Source organism: Ischnura elegans, chromosome 2 (genome assembly GCF_921293095.1).
Source record: "Ischnura elegans chromosome 2, ioIscEleg1.1, whole genome shotgun sequence".
Lineage (NCBI taxonomy): Eukaryota > Metazoa > Arthropoda > Insecta > Odonata > Coenagrionidae > Ischnura > Ischnura elegans.
The window spans coordinates 49759181-49780889 of NC_060247.1; the positions used below are offsets into that span (position 1 = coordinate 49759181).

Sequence of the window (21709 nt, forward strand, 5' to 3'; positions counted from 1 at the left end):
CGATTTCAGATATGAATGTTCGACCCCGTTGCAATATCTTCTTGCCAACTTTCAAGACGAATGAATACCACCACCTGAAAAAGGCAACTGTAACTTCATTCCTATTCCATCAAAGTTGACGAAAAAAAATCTAAAGGGAAAAATCTACGATCAGCGCACGTACTTGATTTTATCACTCGGGTCATCCCAGCTCCGTCGACAATTTTACTGACAGTGAACACACATATCCAGAAAAAAATATATTTCTTCTCACCCCGCGTATATATTATTTAATTTGATTATTTATTAATAGAAAGATACATAAATCGCTTAACGAGCAAGCGCTGTAAATTAGAAGAACAAAATATATGCACTTGACATTTACGTTCGTCGAAAAATACAAGTAGAATCTGCTCTTCGTTTCAAAAAATATTCCCGGACCAATTTACCCACAGGGCGGATGCCTAGGAATAGTGTGAGTTAGGTAATGACAGGACATGAGTATTGATCCAATTTTACCAGGAAAAAATATCAGCCTGCACTGTGAGTACGAATCGATGAGGACATGCAACTGTAGAGGAAAAAAGCGCAGGCACGAGCCAGGAAAAAAGGGTCTCAGGGAGACTTCGTTCTAGTTAAAACAGATCATAGGGAGTAGGAGGGTCGGATAACCAATCATCAGAAGCCTAAAAGAGTCGAAAAGGACAGCGAATTTCTTTCCTCAAAAATCCACCAAAAGTGAATGAAACGAAAGATCAAAAAGCCAAACGCAAGAGTCCCTTGACTGGCTTTAATGATACACTTCAAATTATGAACATAGTAAGGCCTATTCGTACGAGTAAGCTATTGAAGCACTTACTTGACAGAAAAATACGATTTCCATACACATTTTTTCCAATTGAAAATTGGCAGAAGGTTTTTTTTAATAAAAGCAACTAGTAAAAGATGCCATAACTTTTCTGCAAAGACACCCCTGTACTGCATATATATTCATATAACAAGCACAAAAATTCACATTAATTGATGTATGTGACCCAAGGTTGAGGAACCCACAATAATTGTAGCCTTCAATCTTCTATACGACCATATAAGAGCGAAGCAAAAATCACATTATTCCGCCTATCTTCATCCAAAACATTTTTTCAGGCTTTCGAACGAAAAGTCACCTATTTTAAATAAAATTTCACCGCAACTTCACCGCCCCTGAGATACCGCAAACGCAAAATTCTAATGAACTCATCCGTAAAAATAGGCGCGATAAGTAGTCTGTCAGCAAGTATTTCCTCTTAAGACGCACAATAAAAATGAATAATATATCCAATAGAAGGAAGTAGAAGAAGGGAGGGGAGGTTAGTAAAGCGAAGAATAAAGAAGAATAAATCTTTTCTTTCACATTCTCTTCCGTACATTTTATTCGTGGTCCTCCTTTTCCGTTTCTTATTCTACACATCAATTTAATTACTTTTGGACCTAAGGCAACTCCCTAAAATATTTAGAATAATAAAGCCATGGTATATCTCAAGAAAAACGTAGGTGTGAAAATATTATCGGAAAGGGGAATTGAGTGGAGAGCTGCGTCAAAATAACCTCAGGAGAGAAAATCATTCGACTTGACCGAGAATCGAACTGGGATCCCTCGATTTCCGTTCGAGTGCTTTCGCCAGTTAAGCTACCGAGGCCTCGATACGAATCTCGTGACCCGGGTTCGAATTCCGGTCTAGGCGATTGATTTTTTTCTCTGTTGAGTTTCCGCACAAGTTGTGCATTGCGGGTGACTCCGTAAAATTATCGCCGTGGCTAGTCCCGGTATAGGTACTTAAATCAATCATAGGATTGTTGACCAGTGATGATGATGTAGAATAATTGGATTTGTGAAGAACTGAATGAGCGAAGACGGATAATCGGTCTCCTCTACGCCTCAGGCGACTTTTGCATACAGCTAGACGTATAGCGGTGTTGGTGGCTTGCCGCCGCGAGGGCACTATACGTCGCGGGCGTGCCTCTAATGCAGTCGCTGGAACATCGATCAAACTCTCGTGGTGTCACAATATTTCGTGGGATGCGTCCACTCTCTTTGATTCCCCCTTTGTTGCCTCGCAGCTTTTTTTCACCCCATAATTGCTTATTTCTTTTCTTCTTAGTCGAATGAGTCGCCACAGGCTCACCGAGTGTTTTTTTTTGTTGCTTCTTTGGGGGTAGCTGCATGCCATCATAGAGTCCTTGTCTTGATAATGACGGAATTTGAAGTCTGAACCGTCGCAAATTTTGAGTAAAAGCGTTTCTTTCTTTCCATATCTTCACGAATTTTTTCAAATACATTGCGATGAATTTTCTCAAAATCCCGATGCTTCTCTTTATCCGCGGGTATTAAATTCAATGGAAATAATATAAACATACGTATGTGTTTGATCTAAATATCAAATGACACTAACGCTATCGTTTGAAACATGCAAATGAAGCTTTTATATTAATCCCTTGACTTACTTAATGAATTATAGTAATCCATAACTAGGGAAATATTTTTTAGGTGTAAGTTTCATGTTTCCTGACGAATTTACATATGTGAGGTAGGAGATGTTCTAAAAATTACTGCAGTGTTCAGTGAAGGGGGCGGACGTGAAAAAAGCAAAAACGGCCACGTAGTGTGTCCGAAAAAGTACAAATTACCTATACATTATGCGTACAATTTATGGAAAGCGAAGAAAAAATAATTCAAAGCTACGAGGCATTTTTGGCGAAAATTTAAATGAAAAATTTTCACTTGTAAAAACAAGAGTGGAGCTACGCCCAAGTTGAGCTGCTAACCGCACGCGCTTCCTGACTCCAACCCAGCCTGCCAAAAACATGACGAAGTCTTTTGATTTCGGGTACGAATGCAAGAAAGTTTCCGCCAACTAGTGAAATTAATGGTTAAAAAAATGGTGAACAATCGGGCGGCCAAATTAATTAACTGATTTTCGAAATCTTAGTGGCTGTAGGCTTTACGGGGCGAAAACTTGGACACTGGAGAAAAGACTGGAGGCTTTCGAAATTTAGTTCTGTGGTAGAATCGAGAAGGTGTAGTGGACGGAGGTAAAAAGGAAAGACGAGTTGCTGGACATGGCGGATGAGGATAGGAAACTTCGGTATGAGATACGGAGGAGACAAAATGTTCGGATGGACCGAATACTTAACGGGGAGGAGCCATTGAATGTACTGTCAGACAAAGACAGTCAAAGACTTGTCAGACAGTCAGTCAGACAAAGACAAATGCCAGTTCGTAGTGCGAGAGAGGGAAAGGAAGGAGATTGGAGATTTATTATTTATAGTAGAATAAAAGGGAGGAGGCCCTATTATGAATTGAAGAGACATATTCAGCTTAGGAAGGGAAACAGGCCGGAGTGTTCTGCAAAATGCTCCATGTAAACCCACCTTAACCGGTGGAAAACTTATAGAATAGTGACTATAGTAAACGCAGGAGTCCTTCCACGAAACGAGCCCCAGGACTCAAGATGAGAAGACAGTATGAACTCTTAATGTAGTCCTCACACCGACCGGCTAGGTCCTCTTGGAATCTCGTAGGTGTGATACAGGGGCGAGTCCAGGAGGAGCTATTGCTTTAGGACCCTCAGCCGTAGTTCTCGGTAGGGAGAAGGCGGGCAGACACTTGGCTTGCGTGCCTCGAGTAGTTGTGGGAAAGGGGGTGGCTAAACCCACCTGCACGCTCTTTCTTCTTACCCTATTGGATCGCCCGCCCTCCATCCCACAAAGTTATCTCATGAAAAATAAAGGACTCTCCAACGGCAGCATTCACAAAGGAAGTGCCTCATTCCACGTACATATAACTTCTTGCTTTCTTTCCTCCCACCCCATCTATATCTGCTATGGAATGCACCTGAGCTTGGAAAGGTGTTGAAGAACCCTCGTCTCGTAAAGAATAACTGATGCACTGATGAGGATTTTTCTTTCCCTGCATTTCATGAGAAGTTCTTTGCTGTCGATTCGTTATGTAGATAATGCTGCTGATAGAGGTGGAAGGCGTGTCAAAATAAACAACCAAGGAAATGGAGCTTGTTAAGCTACCGAGGCCTCGGTACGAATCCCGTGACCCGGGTTCGAATCACGGTCTAGGCGATTGATTTTTTTCTCCGTTGAGTTTCCGCACAAGTTGTGCATTGCGGGTGACTCCGTAAAATTATCACCGTGGCTAGTCCCGGTATAGGTACTTAAATCAATCATAGGATTGTTGACCAGTGATGATGATGTAGGATAATTGGATTGGTGAAGAACTGAATGAGCGAAGACAGTTAATCGGTGAGCGTGAACGGCAGAGAAATAAATAATAATTGCCACGAGAAAACATTACCCGGAACCGAGAATCGAACTACGGACCTTTGACTTTCCGGGCCACTGCGCAGACCACAACGCTATCCAGGTTCCCAGGTTTAATTTCCACGGCAGCGAAAGCCTAAAGTCCGTGATTCGATTCCCCATTCAAGGAATTGTTTTCTCGTGACGAAACCAATTGTTTCTCGCCTCCATCGTTAAATTCCATCGCACTAGGTAAGGCAATGCATAGTCATAAGCTTTTACTAAATGATCATCATCATGTTGACAGAGTTGAAGTCGGAACCGTGACAAATATTGAGTGAAACATCCCGCCATTTAACGTTTTATATCTTTCACGCTATTTGGAACCAACGCGAATTCAATTAAAGAATTAAAATTTCAAGATATTCTCGGAGGAGAAAATTTCGCATTTCCTTTCTAAACACAAACATGCTTTCAGAAACTCTGACTTGCACGAGTTTCGGAAGTAGCTTGATGAGCGGCAAAAAGTCTCCCGAACTAAAATTTTAAAATTCTCTTTCTATCGATTATTTATTTAAGTAAGTTCCCACAACTATCGCTTAGCTTCAATTCAAAAAATTCTGGCAAAATTCATGCACGGGCAATATTATTTTGCTGAATGCGATTACAAACATTGAGGATAAAAAGCAACGCCTTCTCATAATTTTGCAATTGACATCGGGTCGTAGCATTTTTTTATGAGAGAACCTAAATTTCCAGCACATTTTTCTGATAATACACATTAGGTCCGTCTCTCTAATAATTTCAAAATATTTACGTTCACCATATAATTAAAAAAGGCCATTTCCAACAAAAAAAAACAGAAACCAAAGTTAGGCCTCGTCTTGAGGGGATAAAAGAGGGAATCTTTTAGAGGGAATAAAATGTTCCAACCATGGGCTTACCCAGCGAGGGGCAGCTGCCCCCCCCCCCCCCCCCCCCCCCAAGGATCGCAAATGTCTTTAATTAAAATAATATTTTTTCGCACAAATAATTTTAAAAACTAATAAAAAGCTGTTACATTTTCCTTAAAATGTTAGTTTCATTCACCTTTTCCATGCAATAAACCTACCTATAACTTGAACAACCATGGCTTGCCCCCCACCCTAGTTTTGATCCTGGGTAAGCCCTTGGTACCCACGGAATTTCAATCATGTCATAAAGAACGTGATCTACAGACGGCTTTCCTACTAACATGGCTTAGGCGCTAACAGCCTATCCCTTTATTTGGGGCACTGGTCCAAGACGATTTTTCCCACGGGACGCGATAAATCCATCCTTTTCCCCGAGATCTGCATATGCTTGAAAGTGGCACTCGGCCGAAGAAATGCTATATGGCATCGCAAGCAATCATAATTAAATCCATTTTGAAATCCTTTGGCAATATATTTGTACCATCACGCCATATTAACTGGAAATTGGTCGAGTTTGCAGTGAATGAAAAACTTAAATTGGCTGCGGAAATAGTAAATTACATGACCGTACGGAAATTACTACTCCGCCACATATTTTAAAAATTCTGCTTCGCTAAATCCATCCGGTGGACACAACAGAATAATTTATCAAAGGAACAAAAATAATGACGACTGACTTATAGGTACGCTGACAATGAGTGAGGTGAAAGGTATATTTATCACAAGAATACCATAGGTCACACCCTGGGACAACTTATGCTATTATTACCGCAGTTGAACTTCCCTTATTAGCCAAAAGGACTCATATATTAGGTACCTATCATGTAAACCGAAATAGCAAATTAGATGACAAAATATGTTTCACACGGTTCAGCTGACTTACTAAGCTTATATCTACCTACCCAATTATTTTCTCTAACAGGAGGAAGTAGTTCATCGAGTTCGGTTTTAAGAGGAGTATTTTAGGTAAAAATAAGTGCATAGAAGGTCTACGATATTCCGTGGAATCCAAAATTTTTATGCATCCCTGCAGGCATGAATCTTGATTTTAGACACAATTAACATCAGATACCTTACTTACGCACCCTTTTAGAATACGATGAGCACGTTTACATGAAGTGACGCGGTTTGGGAATCTCCAAAAGCGACGATACATTCAACAACGTTCTGAATAGTTACGGGATTAAAAAAATAATACGAAAAGTCATACAGCTTCACAGCAATACAGCACAAGCGAGCATGTCTTCACTAAAATATAATCGTCGACACCCAATGAAAGTTTACTATCAATAACATCCTATTCAAAGCTCGCAAGAAGCTCAGCTAGGATATTCAGGGTTGAAATATTCATATTAACATAGATCCAGGGCCACATATAGGTCAGCGGTGATTGAGCAGCACTCTGTAACCCCCTCCCCTCGCTGTATAACTAAGAAAATTTTGTCCGGGGATCCACAAATCACCGCCCAGACCGTGGGGCTCACCACTGCCCCACTGCCTAGGGGCTGCTCCCCCGTTCACAACTAAGGGCATTCGTAGCAAAGGAATGCCAAGTACAATGGCCACACAACACCAAAAGTTAGTTTCTACACTAAATGACACGGACAATATATGAGCTTCCATTCACTTTCGACGACAATTACACAAAATCACCTTGCATGTTTTGAAAACAGAGGGTAAACTATGGGCTCCGAATCAACAAACAGGAAACCATGGAATCACGATTGCTATGGTTGAGAAAATCTGGGATATATCCGATAGAGCGAGAAGCTTTTACTCACCATATCGTGTGAAGAAGAAAAAGAAATACACCCGGTACCACCAAATCGTCACTTCCGACGCTCCAGCGTCTGCCGAAAACCACGATTCCAGGCATTTTATATGCGCCGGGAGAGATCACATTCTATAACACGAAACTGCAGCGTTGAATCATTAATATTCAGAATTAAATCTTCCAGACATACATTTCGCAAGGCACCCTAGAGCGTACGGTGCAGGATGAGTCCACGATCGTTAGGTGCCCGCGTGCTCTCGCCCCCGATTTTAAACATCAACTGAGAAATATCAGGCATTTGCTGCAGTAGTTCCCTTGCCCGCCGCTCGGGGGTGCGCTTCTGCGGCTTTTGCTTCATGCGTACCACAATGCGCACTAGGAAATGCGCGAAGAAATTGGTTCGATTTTGAAGTTTGAAATGTATTCCTGGAATGGATAAAATGCTCCTGCACGTTAAAGATGTGATAACTGTTCAGTCGCCGTAGTAATTGTGTCTTTTTCAAGGTATTTAATTTCGCTCTTAGACGTTCTGTAATGTGTATGTGGTGCACAAGAGTGCTTGTCGTTTAAGTATTCGGAGTCATTGATAGGCGCTGATATTACACTTTATATTTTATGATTGTTTTTGGAGTTGCGATTTTGTTTATATCCGTGTGTAATTGAATATTCTTTTAGGTTGATTGATTGTAAGTTTTATGACTTCTTGAAAATGGAAGAACCAGGTTTTACGCTGAGTTTCAGTTTATATGGGCACCTACTACCTGCTTAAAGAATGTGTTTTAAGACTTCGTTATTGAATACTTAGGTTGTTAATGCTATAACAAAGACAAATTTCAATGTTTTTAGGTTTATTTACGCTCTGAAGGGCGGTGTTACCTATATTTTCCGGGGCCCTTTAAGTAAGAGCTTCTTTTTATTCTAAAACCTGCGTAGATCCTCACATGCGGTGGCGTAACTATGGAATGTTGAAGGGGACAGATTTCCCCATCAATTTAAAATGTTTTCTCTGAATCTAAAATAAACTAATGTTCTCCCTGTTGCGATGATTTCCCTAGGAATTGCGATTAAAACCCAGATTTTAAGTACCAAAGTTATGTAAAATGTACTTCCAGGCATGTCATTTTTCAGAAATATTCCCAGACCCCATCTGAAGGTGGCTAGAGGAGGTCATGTTCTCATGAATTCAATAATGGATGGGTTGTAGATCACTATATCACAAAAAAATCTGGTGCATTTTTGCTGATAATTGTTGTGATAAAAATGTTGTACCATCCTAGAGAAATTGCTCCACATCTTTTTGTGATGTGAGAAAATTTCTAATTTATTTATGTTGGTTTTTATTTATGGTGTTTATCCATGAATCTAGCTTAGATGGCATGTAAGGGAACATAGTGTACAATCTACCTCAAGCAAGAGCTGCTCATCAAGCTATCAATAAGTTAAAGAGTACACACTGTACCGTATTGAACTTTGGGAAGATGGGGTTTATGAACATTGCGTCTTAAATGCCTTGTGTCTATGTGGGCAAATAATAGTGTCATGTATTTAAGCAAAATCAGTACTGAATTGAAACGAAAGTATTCAACAAATTTTCTTTAAACCCACGAAAAAAGGTGTATATTATTATGAGATATTTAACTAACATAAAACTATTTTTTCAAGGAAATAATCTCATAAATCCCATGGCTTGCCTCCCCCCTAGACCATGGTTTGCCCCCTCCCTAGATATGATCCTGGGTACGCCCTTGTCATGTATGTAGCACATGTACTGGATCGGTACAAGCACAACTGATACCAGAAATTTTCTCTGAAGGCTTCCACATAGAAATTTGCAATGGCAGAAGAGAGTGGTAATCCTACTCATACCTCATCCACTTCTTAGCAATATTTTCGCTTGTGTAGGAGATATGTGGAGGTCATTACATGACAAAATACACTGATTACCTTGTGTTCAATATAGGCTGTCAGGATATGAAATGTTTCCTTCAATGGAACAGGAAAGAATTTAGATATAAAATCGAACCTGTCTGTGTCATCCATTTGAGCCAGGTGAAAATCTTGCCGGATCTTCACCAGCTGTGTCAAGTGTAGCTTTGGTGGCACTATAGCATGTGCCTCAAGTTTCCTTCTGATTTTTCCCGAGCAGCTTGCATTCTTAATGGGCTCAACAGTCTTCCTTAATCTATAATTAGTGCAGTCACTGTGTTAAGGAAAATATGCTGCGTCTTGAAGGATATGTTGAATCTATTCCTTATAAACCATTGCTCTCTATGAGCACTGTTGCACTACCCTCATCAGATGCAAGAATAGCGTAGTCGGCATTTTTCCATGGTTTAGTAGAGTCCATTCTCTCCTTTCATTTGGTTTTGGGATAGCAGCTTTTTTTTCCAGAACCAATGTCATCTCTTCTCATATCACCCCCGCTGCGTCAGAAAAAAGTTTTTGAATGGCTTGCTCTATTCCTCCCATGAATTCTGTGCATGACATAGATCTTGGGGTAAGAGCAAAATTAAGGCCTTTCAAAAAGGGCCAATGATGTAGCTTCATCTAGGATAGAATTATCAGATTAATAATTATGTGATTTTTGTCTGTCCTAGGAGTAGCCTCCTTTTTAGGTAAAAGACAAATTTTAGCCTTTCAGTATCTTTGAAATATTAGATGTCAGCTTGGGCAGTAGCAGTGTTATCAATATAACTCCAAGTGAAATATGTGAGGAATTTCACATGGTTTAGGAGTAATGGCATCAAATTCTTTGAAATTTTTTCTAAGGCTCATCTCTAGTTGTGAATACACTCCCCATCCTTGAACATATGATTGAACGGCATCTGAATATTTGATTCATGATGGAGATGTAGAAAAAAATAGCTTAGCATACCTCGATATTTTAATCCAACAGACGGAAGACAGTACTTCGGGTCACTGAGAGGATCTAAAGCATGTAGAGAGACATGTAATTGCAAAAGTCACAACCATCCATGTTTTTTTTAAGCTGCAATCTCTACCTTCCTACATAGGGGAAACAAAGCAAACAAGGAAAGCCTAGTAGAGAAAATAATGCACCTTGAGGAAACACTCTGCCAAAATAGGTACATATACAAAGGGAGAGATTTCCGTGACCATGGAAAGACCGACTCTTAAGGCGGAAGAGGAGCCATGCTGATAGATGCCTCGATCCTGATGTGTCTTCTAAAATCCATTGCAAGCTTCTCTGTCGTACGTTTCAATAGTCAACAGGAAAATTTCCAGGATTCTGGCCAAATAGCATGGAGAAACAATCCATCGACCCCCATAAAGACTGCTTGGGTGTGTAGTTCTAGTGAAGGATCAGCACACCAGGAATTTACTATACCCTGTCAAAGCTTATTTTAGAGAGGCTGACTGTACTACAATGACTTGAATAAAAGAGCACACAAGGCTTATTAGGCTATTCCACTTAGAGAAATCTACCCTAGCTGCTCACAGCCAGATAGGTATTGTAAAATCAAATGGATACTGGGATGGTGTCTTAAAAGAAGACATAGGAATCAGGGTAGAGAATAATGACATGAATGGTGATTCTGGGTGTATCCTATGCAGCGAATGGAAAATTGAAAATATAATGGCAACAAGGAAACAACAATGCCACTCCAACTATATGGTTATACGAGTGCAAGAAGAAAGTCCAGCAAATGTTATTTCCGAGGACAATTGCAGAGGTATGTTGAAAAGTCAACCAAAAAAATTCTCACTCGACTAAAATCCTGGGATGTATTTATTTATGAAAAGATTTGTAAAAGGTTCATGGATAGTCAGGAAACTAGGAAAGTCCCCTGTATAGGCTCTTTCTTTCCAACTCCAACAGAACAAATGGACTCCTTTAGAAATGCCATTAAAGAAAATGGTTCCTTGCTATTTTGAATGTTTCATGAAAACTATTGATGTATATGTAACCTGCCAGAAATGAGATTTAAATCAGCTGTGGGTGATATTGAGGAGACAATGCTATATATAAACTAGTTCAATTTTTGTAATCCATAGGAAATTAGGTGTCGAGTGACCAGGTTATCAGGAGTATCCTAAAAAGTTTCAGTTAGCTGATATCCAATCAAGAGTGATTTCATGTAACATTCATGGCCTTATATATATTATGAGAAAGTCATAATGAAACTGAATATCAAAATAAAAAAATAACATTAATCCACAAATATTGTTTTAAAAAAACTTTTATTCAAGATGATTTTTGGCTCACACTAGCCTTAGCTTTTCATTGTGTGCATAGGAATGTAGGGGATTGTCAAATATTGACATACTTTTTACTTGCAATTTACTCATTGAGGTGAGTATGCTAGTATAATCATTGCATATTTTCAGCTGATTTACCACTGGTAAATGAAGAATGTAATAAGTGTTAGACAATTTTATCACATAATACGTACATCTTCAATGTACTCTTATTTCCTTCCATAGCCCTGAGAAAATCCTGGCTTTTTGGAGGTGTCAATCAGTTCATTTTGCTCATCTGGTTTTGGGAAGAACTCTTCCACTGGTCTGGATAATGTGTCTAGAATCCATACATAGTCAACTTGAGCAAAAACGGAAGTCTGGCTTGGTCCTGAGCCAGTAACCCAACTTCCAACTCCTTGAAGAATGTATCGGCCATCTGTTGTTTGGCACACTAGAGGGCTGCCATCATCAATCTGAAAAATATCCGGAAATTGAAATGGTTAATTATGGTGATCAGGTGCTCCAGGTAATGATAGGAAAGATGGCTAATTTGTTAACTAAATGGAAAAATTCTTTTGGAAGAGAAACATTGAGTTTTGTAAACAACCGCTGAATAGTAAATAATGAACCTTCAAGGAGTCATCTGCAAATTAATGACAATGTTTCTCTGCAGAAAGATTTATTTTATAAAAGTATGTCTATTTAGAATATTCTATCCGTGATAAGGTGGGAATTCAATATAATGGGTTTTCTTTATGTCAATTCATGCATTACGTACCCACTTGTAAATCATGTACATTATTAGCAATTTTTTTCAAATTTGCACTTAATACAGAAAGATATGGAGTGAATTAATGGAACATATTTGGATGAATTATGTATTGTGTTAAGTTAAATTATACAATGAATTGAAAAGGTTATGCATCATAACTTTTCCAATTGCTTCCTCCTCTCAGTAAGTGGTATAACAGTTTCAATTACTTCAATATAAGAAATAAAAGTGAGTAACACAAATGGAAATCTTACCTCAGTCAAAGGCTGATTGGTTGGATAAAATACACCACACTGGAAGCTCTGGTTGAGAATGAAGTATTTTCCCAAATATGTTTGTCTGAGCTTCTGCTCACAAGCAGCATGGCCAACAATGTTAAGTCCAACTTTGTGAAGAGGACTTTGGTCAGCTCCTGTTGAAATTAAAGAGAAAAACAGATTCAATATAGTGTATCTCCTTGCATTCAGCATGTCCTATTTTGATTCATTTCTACAGTGTTGTTTTTAATAATTCCAGATTATGAACTCTCGTTCAAATACTACAAAAAGTGATTCTACATTATGAGTCTCCTTTGGATGAAAGTTTTGCATAAATTTCTTACATATAAATAAAAGAAAGCATCTTGAATCATAGAATTACACTACAAATTTAGGGAAAAGATTTATGCAAATGCAACTCGAAATGAAAATGTTACCTGATGAAATAAAAATCCGATGATACAGAAGTTTATATTCTGAATTTCCCTAAATGATTTCAGAAAGTAACACTACCTATATTATTAGCACAGATACCTGCGTTACAATGAGTTTGCCTTATGATGGATTTGGAGCTTGATATAAGCTGATTTTGTGTGCGCTTTTTAAAATATCCCACTCTGCCAATTTTACTCCATTCACACAATATGTCATAAATTATGTAAATCTACATCTAAATTGTTCACCGAAAAATTTTTAATACAGCACATTTAAATGAGTTGATGCTCTTCAAAATGATTCCTTGGTTGAAAGTAATGGCTATTCAACATATGATGGCATCGACTTTACAATCTATTCTCTGGAACATATTGGTGTCATAAATCAAGGGTCTAATAGATATTACTTTTAAGAACATAAATAATATTTTCATTTCTTAGTGAAATGCTTCTATCATGAGCTTCATTAATATCTCTGAATGCACAGTTTAATTGCAGATTGCAAACACAATTAATATTCAGTATGTATCTTCTTTTCCATATCAGTATTATAAAAAAGTGAAGATTTTATTAGCCTTCTCATTTTATGTAAGAATGCATTTCTGACAAAGACACCTGGCAGTATCCAGTATAAATCCAACAAGGACCCTTCCTCGGGCTTAATCCTCATCCCTGCTTCATGCTATTGGGTAAACTCTCACCCCCTGATTCAAATACGAATTTGCAACTACCCACTTCATTATTTTCATTCATCCATATTTGCCATCAGCATTGACCATGAGTTACCTGAGTAAAAGTTATTTATCCAAAAAGTTATTTTTCCAACTACCATTGTATTTCAATGAAGTAATCATAGAATACTATTAAGGTAATCATATTTTTTGAGAAAAATTCTGTGATTCCGGAATATAAGTACACTACTACATACCTATTCTGATGTTAAATTAATTTATGTAAGCTGTTAAGTATTGGCAATGATTGAGAATTTCATTTTTTGTTGACCCACTTCCATAGGTTTGAGATTATATAATGATCAGTAGAAAAATCAGAAGTTCTTTATACAATCAAAATTTTCTTCATCCTTCACTACAGTATTTTGCCGTACTTTGATCTTGTTAATTTTTCCACATACAAGACGTGAGTGAGATCTACTTATAACAGGTACTTTTTTTTATAAAAGTAATGTAACATTTACGTGCAATTGGTGATACATTTGGAGGAGTCAATGTAAATGAGCCAATTCATGCACTTCCTTAGTACTCTTGCCATCCCTGATTTCTAACATACCTGAGAGAGTAGCTTTTCCCCAACTGGTAGCCAGGCAGTACGACGGAGCAGCTGCCCCTCCAATGGGAGTGCCTGCACTTGGTTGTCCTGGAATGCAGATGGGTTCAATGCCCAATTTGTAGGCAGGCAATCTTTGAGCAAGGAAGATAACAGCCAGGTCGGAGAATAGAGAGTTTGGTTCAAATGATGGGTGCTTAGCAATTGCTATCACATCCATGTCGATGACAGGCACTGGTTCTTCAGCCTTTGAGTCGGACCATGGGCGCCATTCTGCCACTCGGATGAAAATATCAGTTGGCAATAGCCTGAAATGTTGATAGAGAAATTAATTATTGTAGAATGCAAAGGTAAAGGGCAACCTTAAAATTATTTTTGATGGATTTCTACCAATAATACAAATAGGCCGAATTCATGTATTTTGGTTAATGTGTTGTTGTTTTATTCTTGTAAAAATTTTGATGAAAGTTGATTAAGAAGACCTTATTGCACATACACTTTTGGCACATTTTAAATGAAGAACTGCGTTTCTCACAGTTGTGAACTTCACTAATAAAGAATATCTTAACTATCAATAAAGAAATTGACTCAGCATGCAATTGAGCAGTTGATCAATGTGCTATCTCAGAGGATAAAATCAATAGAATGCTCTGCTGCATATAAATGCTCTTTGGGGGTGGCTAATATCAATGTAAGGTAAGATTAAGTAGCTGATATGAAGTAAGGTCACCCCATGATATACCTAAAACCTGCCAAAGTTCCAATATAAGAATAGGAAGAAATACCATGGCTCTAAGGGGAGAGTGGAAGGCAGCTTAAATGCTAAAATAATTCCACAATTTGCGGCCTCCCCTCACATCTCTGAGGTCAAATTATAAGCATTCCTTATGCAATAGGTATGCGAAATAATTTAAGTATAAAAATATTACAACAAACTTCTTACCCAGCGACACAATGGGCAGCAGTCAGGATGGCATTCTCAGATATAATGGCTCCAGAGCAGAGTGCAGCTCGGCTTGCATTGGCTCTTGCCAGAATCATTGTGTGCCATCCAAACTCTCCAAACTGAGTTGGCCCAACATCTGGATTTGTGGGGTTTCCTCGCCTCACACCGCATGTTCCATAAGGAGCACTGAGGGAGTCTGATGGAATGGAGCCACCTGGTTGAGATGGAAAGGCCCCAATTGGGACTTGTTCCTGGAAAGAATCTCCTGATCCCGGTGTAGGGAATGTTCCAGATGTGGACTGGCTAGGGAAGTCTCCTCCGGAAGGTTGTGAAGGGAAGCCAGGCTGTTGCGGGAATGGTTTCTGAGAAGATGGGAATCCAGGCTGTGGAGATGGTTGGGATGGGAAAGAACCTGATGAAGATGGAAAGCCTGGTTGCGATGATGGTTGGGATGGGAAAGAACCTGATGAAGATGGAAAGCCTGGTTGCGATGATGGTTGTGAGGGGAAAGAACCTGATGAAGATGGAAAGCCTGGTTGCGATGATGGTTGTGAGGGGAAGGGTTTCTGTGGAGTTGGTTGCGATGGGAATCCAGGCTGTGAAGCTGGACCAGATGGGAATTGCTGTGATGAAGATGGGAAGCCTGGTTGCGATGATGGCTGTGATGGGAATGGCTTTTGTGAAGGTGGTTGGGATGGGAATCCTGGCTGAGAGGCTGGACCAGATGGAGATGGAAATCCTGGCTGTGAGGATGGACCAGATGAAGATGGGAAACCTGGCTGAGATGAGGGAAACGATGGCTGGCTGGGGGATGAAGGGGTGTGAGAAGGTGTTCCTGAGTGTGTTGGTCTTGATCCTGGCTGGCCGAAAGCTGGAGGTGGCTCTAGTGAAAACCCAGGCTTTGACTGTTGACTTCCAGGCTGCTGACCAAATCCAGGGGTGGGCTTAGGATACGGTATCTGTTGGATGCCACCTGTTCCAGGCTGGCTACCGCCAAATCCTGGCTGGTTACCTCCTGGAACTCCTGGTGTAAAACTTCCTGGTTTTGGAAATTGGGTATTCTGCTGCTGATCAAAACCAGAGCCCGGGAACTGTCCACCAGGAGTGCCAGGTTTTCCCGCGAATCCAGGACCAGGCTGGGTTGTACCTGAGGAGGGGAAGGTCCCTGGACCACCCGGTTTGGGGAAATTACCACCGGAGGGAGGCTTGGGGAATGTACCGCCATGAGATCCAGTGTCGTGACCAACAGGGTGGGTGTTCATGTCGGGCCATGGATCCTTGTAGTTGGGGTCGCGACAACACTTGCCGATGATTCCAGTGTCAGGATTGATGCAGTCCTTTAAAGAATAAATAAATTACTTTAGCCATTTTCCTTGTTAAGTTACTCATTTTACATATGTTTCAGTTCAATAAGTAAAGTAAAAGGTATAGGTAATCAAATATCTCAGGTCCAGATATTTCAATCTCCGATTCGAACGATTATATCATTCCTAGTGATTCCTATTGATTCGTCTTATCATGAGACAAGAAAAATCAGAAAAAAAATATAATAAATGATTGTTGGCACAATGGAGTGAGTTGACAAGTGCATCACGCAATTTTGCGTCGAGCGAAAATAAGATAGGGTTTGTGTGGTGGATAAAGTGTTATCTTTCCATCCCGTGGGCTCGGGTTAAAACTCCGGCGGTGGCAGAGAATTTTCAAAAACTGCTTGAATGTTGTGTGAAGGACATTTCAAGCGCAACACTCCGTCCGTCAGATGGGACGTGAAGACTTCTTGGCAGCTTTCGTTATGAGAGCATTCTAATGTCAACGTCGGGTTTCTCTCCACCCTTCCTCCTATACACTACCCTCATGGCGCACCAAAAATTTGAACAAGTGCTGAAAAATTAAAATATTTGACCATCGCTTTAGGTAAATGAAAGTGCAGTGCATATGTATCGTATGTTTTTTAACAATGGTGAAGTAAGAACAATAGCAATCGAACGTTTTAGAATGCGTCTAAATCTTTATTCGGCATTATTTTAGACAAAAAATGATTTCTTTAAATAATTATGGGCTTAAAAAATATATAAATTCACTTGAACATGATCATATTAATTTTCAGTATTTTTACTCATTTGATGAATGTTCAAGTGCGTTTCACGACTTCACCCTCAATTCGCCACGGGAGACTTCAATGGCCGAAAATATTTGAAGAATGAATGAGGTGAAAAAATGATGACTGACCGATCTAGGAACTTAAGTACGACAGAATTACTACAGGATGATCTATGCGTAAATAAATAACCTCATACAATTAAAATTCTTATTTTTGTGCATAACATAGTATTAATTACCACGTAACATAGTATTAATTACCACGAATAACATATCTCAATAAGATTGATTCAAAGAGAGAGAATCTTCACTTTTGAAGAAAGTTACACTTTTATTCTTTAAAATTTGATTTTTCGTGTTGCACCCGAGGGAAATATGTAACTAATGACGATAAACAAGGGTTAAAACCAAGCTGTATTATTTGGCATGGTCGATTGCGTAAAGGCATATTTAAAGTATTCGTTGAAAATTGTAATTGATGTTTCCCAAAAGAAAATTATTCGCCGGTTAATGGGAGTCAAACTCCGAACCAATGCCTTTAATCGCAAAGGAGATATTGTTCTTTGTTCACCTTGTTTTGAATTACGTGAGGCTAATGATGAAGCACTCCGCGTGGGCGCTCTCGCGATGCAACGCCATGGGAGGGTCCGCCAGGAGTGAAAGTGAATGGTGATGTCATGAGTGAAGCGGTGATTCGACTCATGCTATTGTTAGCCACAGAGGGGGAAGTTCTGAGTGACACATAAGCCTGGATTCTAAATAGAATGCGGTATTCATGTATAATACCACGATTTTAAAGCGTTTGAACGGACGCATGAAATTTGAGTCGGTCTTTAAGGAAATTCCACGACTCTGTTGCTCTATGAGAACTTTTAAATCGATATTAATGACGATATATTTTCACAGCGGATTGAAATTGGTAAAAAAAAATTTACTTTTAGAAGCTGGCTAATTAAGTGTAAAATTATTTTGACCTCGGATTAATGTGAATGCTAATAAATGATATGTCATGAAATAATCGCTGTAAATACTGATAAAACTATGGTGCTTTTTCGCAATTTAGAACGGTAAGTATTTAAATTTAATGCAATTAACTTGGACTGACTCGCATGATGGCAAGTAGAAGTGCGATACGCTAAATCGAGGGCAATGCTAATTATATTCTTCCTGTTGCTTGAGATATAGACCTTTAGGAATTCACAATTCAGAACTAATCGCTGGTTTTGAAAACTAATGAGAAGTGTTTATTTGAGCTTTTACGGAACGAGATGAGGCAGGTAGGTATGTAACTTTTTACTCCGCAAGTTTCTCTCCCTCACGAAGATAATCGTGCGTCTATGGTGCTCTCCAAATCTAAATCGGGGGTTCTTCTATACATCCTTATATAAAGTAAAATTCACAGTGCACTCAATATCACCAACAAGAAAAATTATAACATAATGGAATCACCCTCATCACTTTAAAATTTATTTTAGACGGTGATACAAACATTTTGGAATTAGTATTCGTTTAAGCATAAATGCGGTTATACGAACTTGTTATTTAATTATAAATAAATTTTATAAAAGTATTAATTATTTAAAAGAAGAACAAATTTAAATCATTGTTTAATTCTTTCAATGGCAGCCAAGCGAGATCGATTACAATATTTGAAAAAATATTTTCCATCCAATTAACCTTATATCGCAAATAGCCTCCGCTGTTCAATATTAAGGCACAATGTACTGCATGGAAACATTTTCATTAGTTATAACCGATAATGAGACAAGTATAATGCCATAAAATGAGTACTCACCGAAAGCGGCACTCTATTTTCAGCCTCCTCCCTCGTCAAAACAACTGGGCGATTGACCATGACTCCTTCAGCGGTGCAGTATTCAATTGTGACACACTTGAGGGCGGCAGCGCAGCCCGGATGAGGAGTGGTGTTTAGAGGTCCTGTGTAAGGACGATTCGTCGTTGAGATGGATGAGCCAGGGAATGCGGGGGAAGATGGCTTAGGGAATGTGGAAATTCCTCCTTGATGCGGTTTTCCAGAGCCAAAACCTGGAGTGCCGGGGAATCCCGGGGAGCCCGGAGACCCTGGTGATCCCGGATATCCGGGGGAACCTGGTGATCCTGAAGTTCCATGAGAACCTGGTGTTCCATGTGAGCCTGGAGTTCCTGGGAAACCTGGAGAGCCCGGAGATCCTGGAGTTCCATGGGAACCTGGAGTGCCATGTGAGCCTGGTGATCCCGGCGTTCCCGGAAAACCAGGAGATCCTGGTGAACCTGGAGATCCTGGGAATCCTGAGGTTACATGGGAACCTGGAGTGCCATGTGAGCCTGGAGATCCCGGTGTTCCCGGAAAACCTGGAGATCCCGGATATCCTGGCGAGCCTGGAGATCCAGGGAATCCTGAAGTTCCGTGGGAACCTGGAGTGCCCTGTGAGCTGGGTGACCCCGGAAAACCAGGAGATCCAGGTGATCCCGGGGTCCCATGTGAGCCTGGAGAGCCTGGTGCCCCCGGGCGTCCCGGAGATCCCGGAGTGCCAGGAGCTCCTGGAAATCCTGAAGTGCCTGGAGTTCCATGTGAACTAGGCGACCCTTGAGAGCCTGGAAATCCAGGGGAACCAGGATATCCTGGAATTCCGCTTGAGCCAGGGGTACCTTGAGAACCTGGGAATCCTGGTGTTCCTGGGAGGCCGGGAGAGCCTGGATTTCCGTGGGATCCTGGGAATCCTGGAGAACCTGGAGTTCCAGGAGATCCCGGAGTTCCGTGTGAGCCTGGGGTTCCATGTGATCCAGGTAAAGACGGTGAACCGGGATATCCTGGTGATCCTGGAGTCCCCGGGCCACCTGGGAATCCTGGAGATCCGGGAGTTCCGTGCGATCCTGGTGTTCCATGCGATCCGGGTGAACCTTGCGATCCTGGAAATCCTGGTGATCCCGGAAAACCAGGAGATCCTGGAGTTCCATGGGAACCAGAAGTGTGGTGAGAACCTGGAGACCCAGGCTGTCCAGGCGAACCCGGATACCCTGGTGAACCTGGAGATCCCGGAGATGCTGGATATCCTGGAGAACCTGGGGATGACGGGGATCCAGGATACCCTTGGCCACCGCCCGGAGATGGAGCAATCGGCTGCACATCCTTGCATCCACCAGCGAGGGAGCATAGGAATGGATTCGTGGAATAGTCAGCGGGCACTGAAGGTTTAACACCAGCACCCGGCGTCAATGGAGCACCCCCGCCGCACCCGGGTGATCCAGGGGAGCCACATCCAGGTCCTGAGGGAACTCCGCCGCATCCAGGGGCTCCCGGGTAGCTGCAGGCAGGGCCGGCGGGGAGAGGCTTCGGAACACCGCCGCAGGAGCTGCTGGGACCTCCGCCGCAGCCAACTACGGGGGGACCGGACGGCGGAGACGATCCGCATCCATTAGTGCACCCGTGGGGTTTCCTGCCATCGGGACTGAAAGGTCCTCCGGGGACCTTCCACCAAAAATCTCCTCCCTGTCCCGGCGAGGGAGATCCACCGGGAGCAACGGGGAGGTTTGTTTTGGATTCGCCGGGGCCGAGAGGTAATGGCAATAGTGACTGCTCCGAACCCTCCGGGACGAATGGAGTGGTCGCCGATCCTTCGGTAGGGACGGGACGGGTGGTCTTCTTACGTTGAGGGGGTCCGTAAGCGTTGATCTCCGCCAGGAGGGACAGTGCCAAGAGAAGGCCGCAGACTGCAGCCTGAGAACTCGCCATGGTTGAGCGAGTGCTTGGCAATGGGAGGTAAACCCAAGCGGATCTCTTTATATACTTCCTCGACGCGGATGGCGCTCGCTCCCCTCGCCTCGCAAGACGTTCAGCTGTTGCCACGCCGAGGCATCACCACCTGTGGGCAGGAGAGGGAGGAAAACATGGGGGGGAAAAGGAGGTGAGGAACAGGGATAAGAAGTGGGTGGGGAAATTTGGTCCGAGGTGAAGGAGTGTGGGTATTCCCTGGGACCTCGCGTCGCTCGAGGGTGAGGGAAGGGTGAAGATGAGTGTGGGCAAGGGGAGGGAGTGAGGGAGGAGGGGTTGTGAGGGAGGAATCCGGGAGGAGGGGATGGGGCGGGCAGATTCGTGCTTCTCCCCGTCGGAGGAATCCTCCCGCCATCCAACGACCATCCTCCCGTGCGAGCAGTCATTGCCGGTGACTCCGCTGACCTTCCATAGACCGCCCACATCCGCGTCTCGTCGTAACGACCATACCGACCCCTTCGAGTTCCTTTTAATGCCTCGGATGTCGCCGCGTAGGTGTTTTCGAATAGATCAGCCGCTAGATCTGTGAGCTGGTCTCCGCAATTTCGTTGCCATAGGCAATTAGCTATTCTTTTACGGCTATGATCTTCGCGTCTGGCATGGCTTTATGTATGCCTTTGCTAATCTGCGTTGCATTTAAAATCTCATATTTTAGGAGCGAGGAATTTTCGCGCATTGATACCCTAATGGGTGTTTTAAAGCCTTGGATATAAAAAATGAAACGGTTAGGTTTCTTCCATTGTAATGGAAGACTGGTGTAAATAATGCCATATAAATTTGGTGAAGTCAATGTGGCATTGAAATTATATTATTGTGTCTACCTTAATGATGGATAAAATTTAAATCCACCCCTTAAACATAAACGAATGAACCGAAATAACCAAAACGACACGTAGTTCACTGTAAAATTATCGAATTGCTTCTAACCAATATGACTACTTAACA

The 21709-nt window shown here is 41.4% G+C and overlaps 2 protein-coding genes across 4 annotated transcripts in view; both read right to left on the reverse strand.

Moving 5' to 3' along the window:
• LOC124153707 (diacylglycerol lipase-alpha-like) overlaps nt 1-7296 on the reverse strand; it is a 285971-nt gene extending 278675 nt beyond the window's left edge. For 2 of the 3 annotated variants that reach the window (XM_046527033.1, XM_046527032.1), the window contains exon 1: nt 7004-7288. In XM_046527033.1, coding sequence (XP_046382989.1) covers nt 7004-7098 — 95 coding nt within the window. In that variant the 5' untranslated portion in view covers nt 7099-7288. Of the gene's footprint in view, nt 1-7003 lie in introns of all 3 variants that reach the window. The other variant, XM_046527034.1, reaches the window with a different exon arrangement.
• Nucleotides 7297-11182: 3886 nt separating this feature from the next.
• Nucleotides 11183-20757, reverse strand: LOC124153711 (collagen alpha-1(I) chain-like). Its single transcript, XM_046527036.1, has 5 exons — nt 18788-20757; nt 14890-16229; nt 13950-14254; nt 12226-12383; nt 11183-11672 (listed from the first exon to the last, which is right to left on the reverse strand). The coding sequence occupies exons 1-5, from the start codon at nt 20723-20725 to the stop codon at nt 11427-11429; spliced, it is 3987 nt and encodes a 1328-aa protein (XP_046382992.1). The 5' UTR covers nt 20726-20757; the 3' UTR covers nt 11183-11426.
• Between the last annotated feature and the right edge of the window lie 952 nt (nt 20758-21709).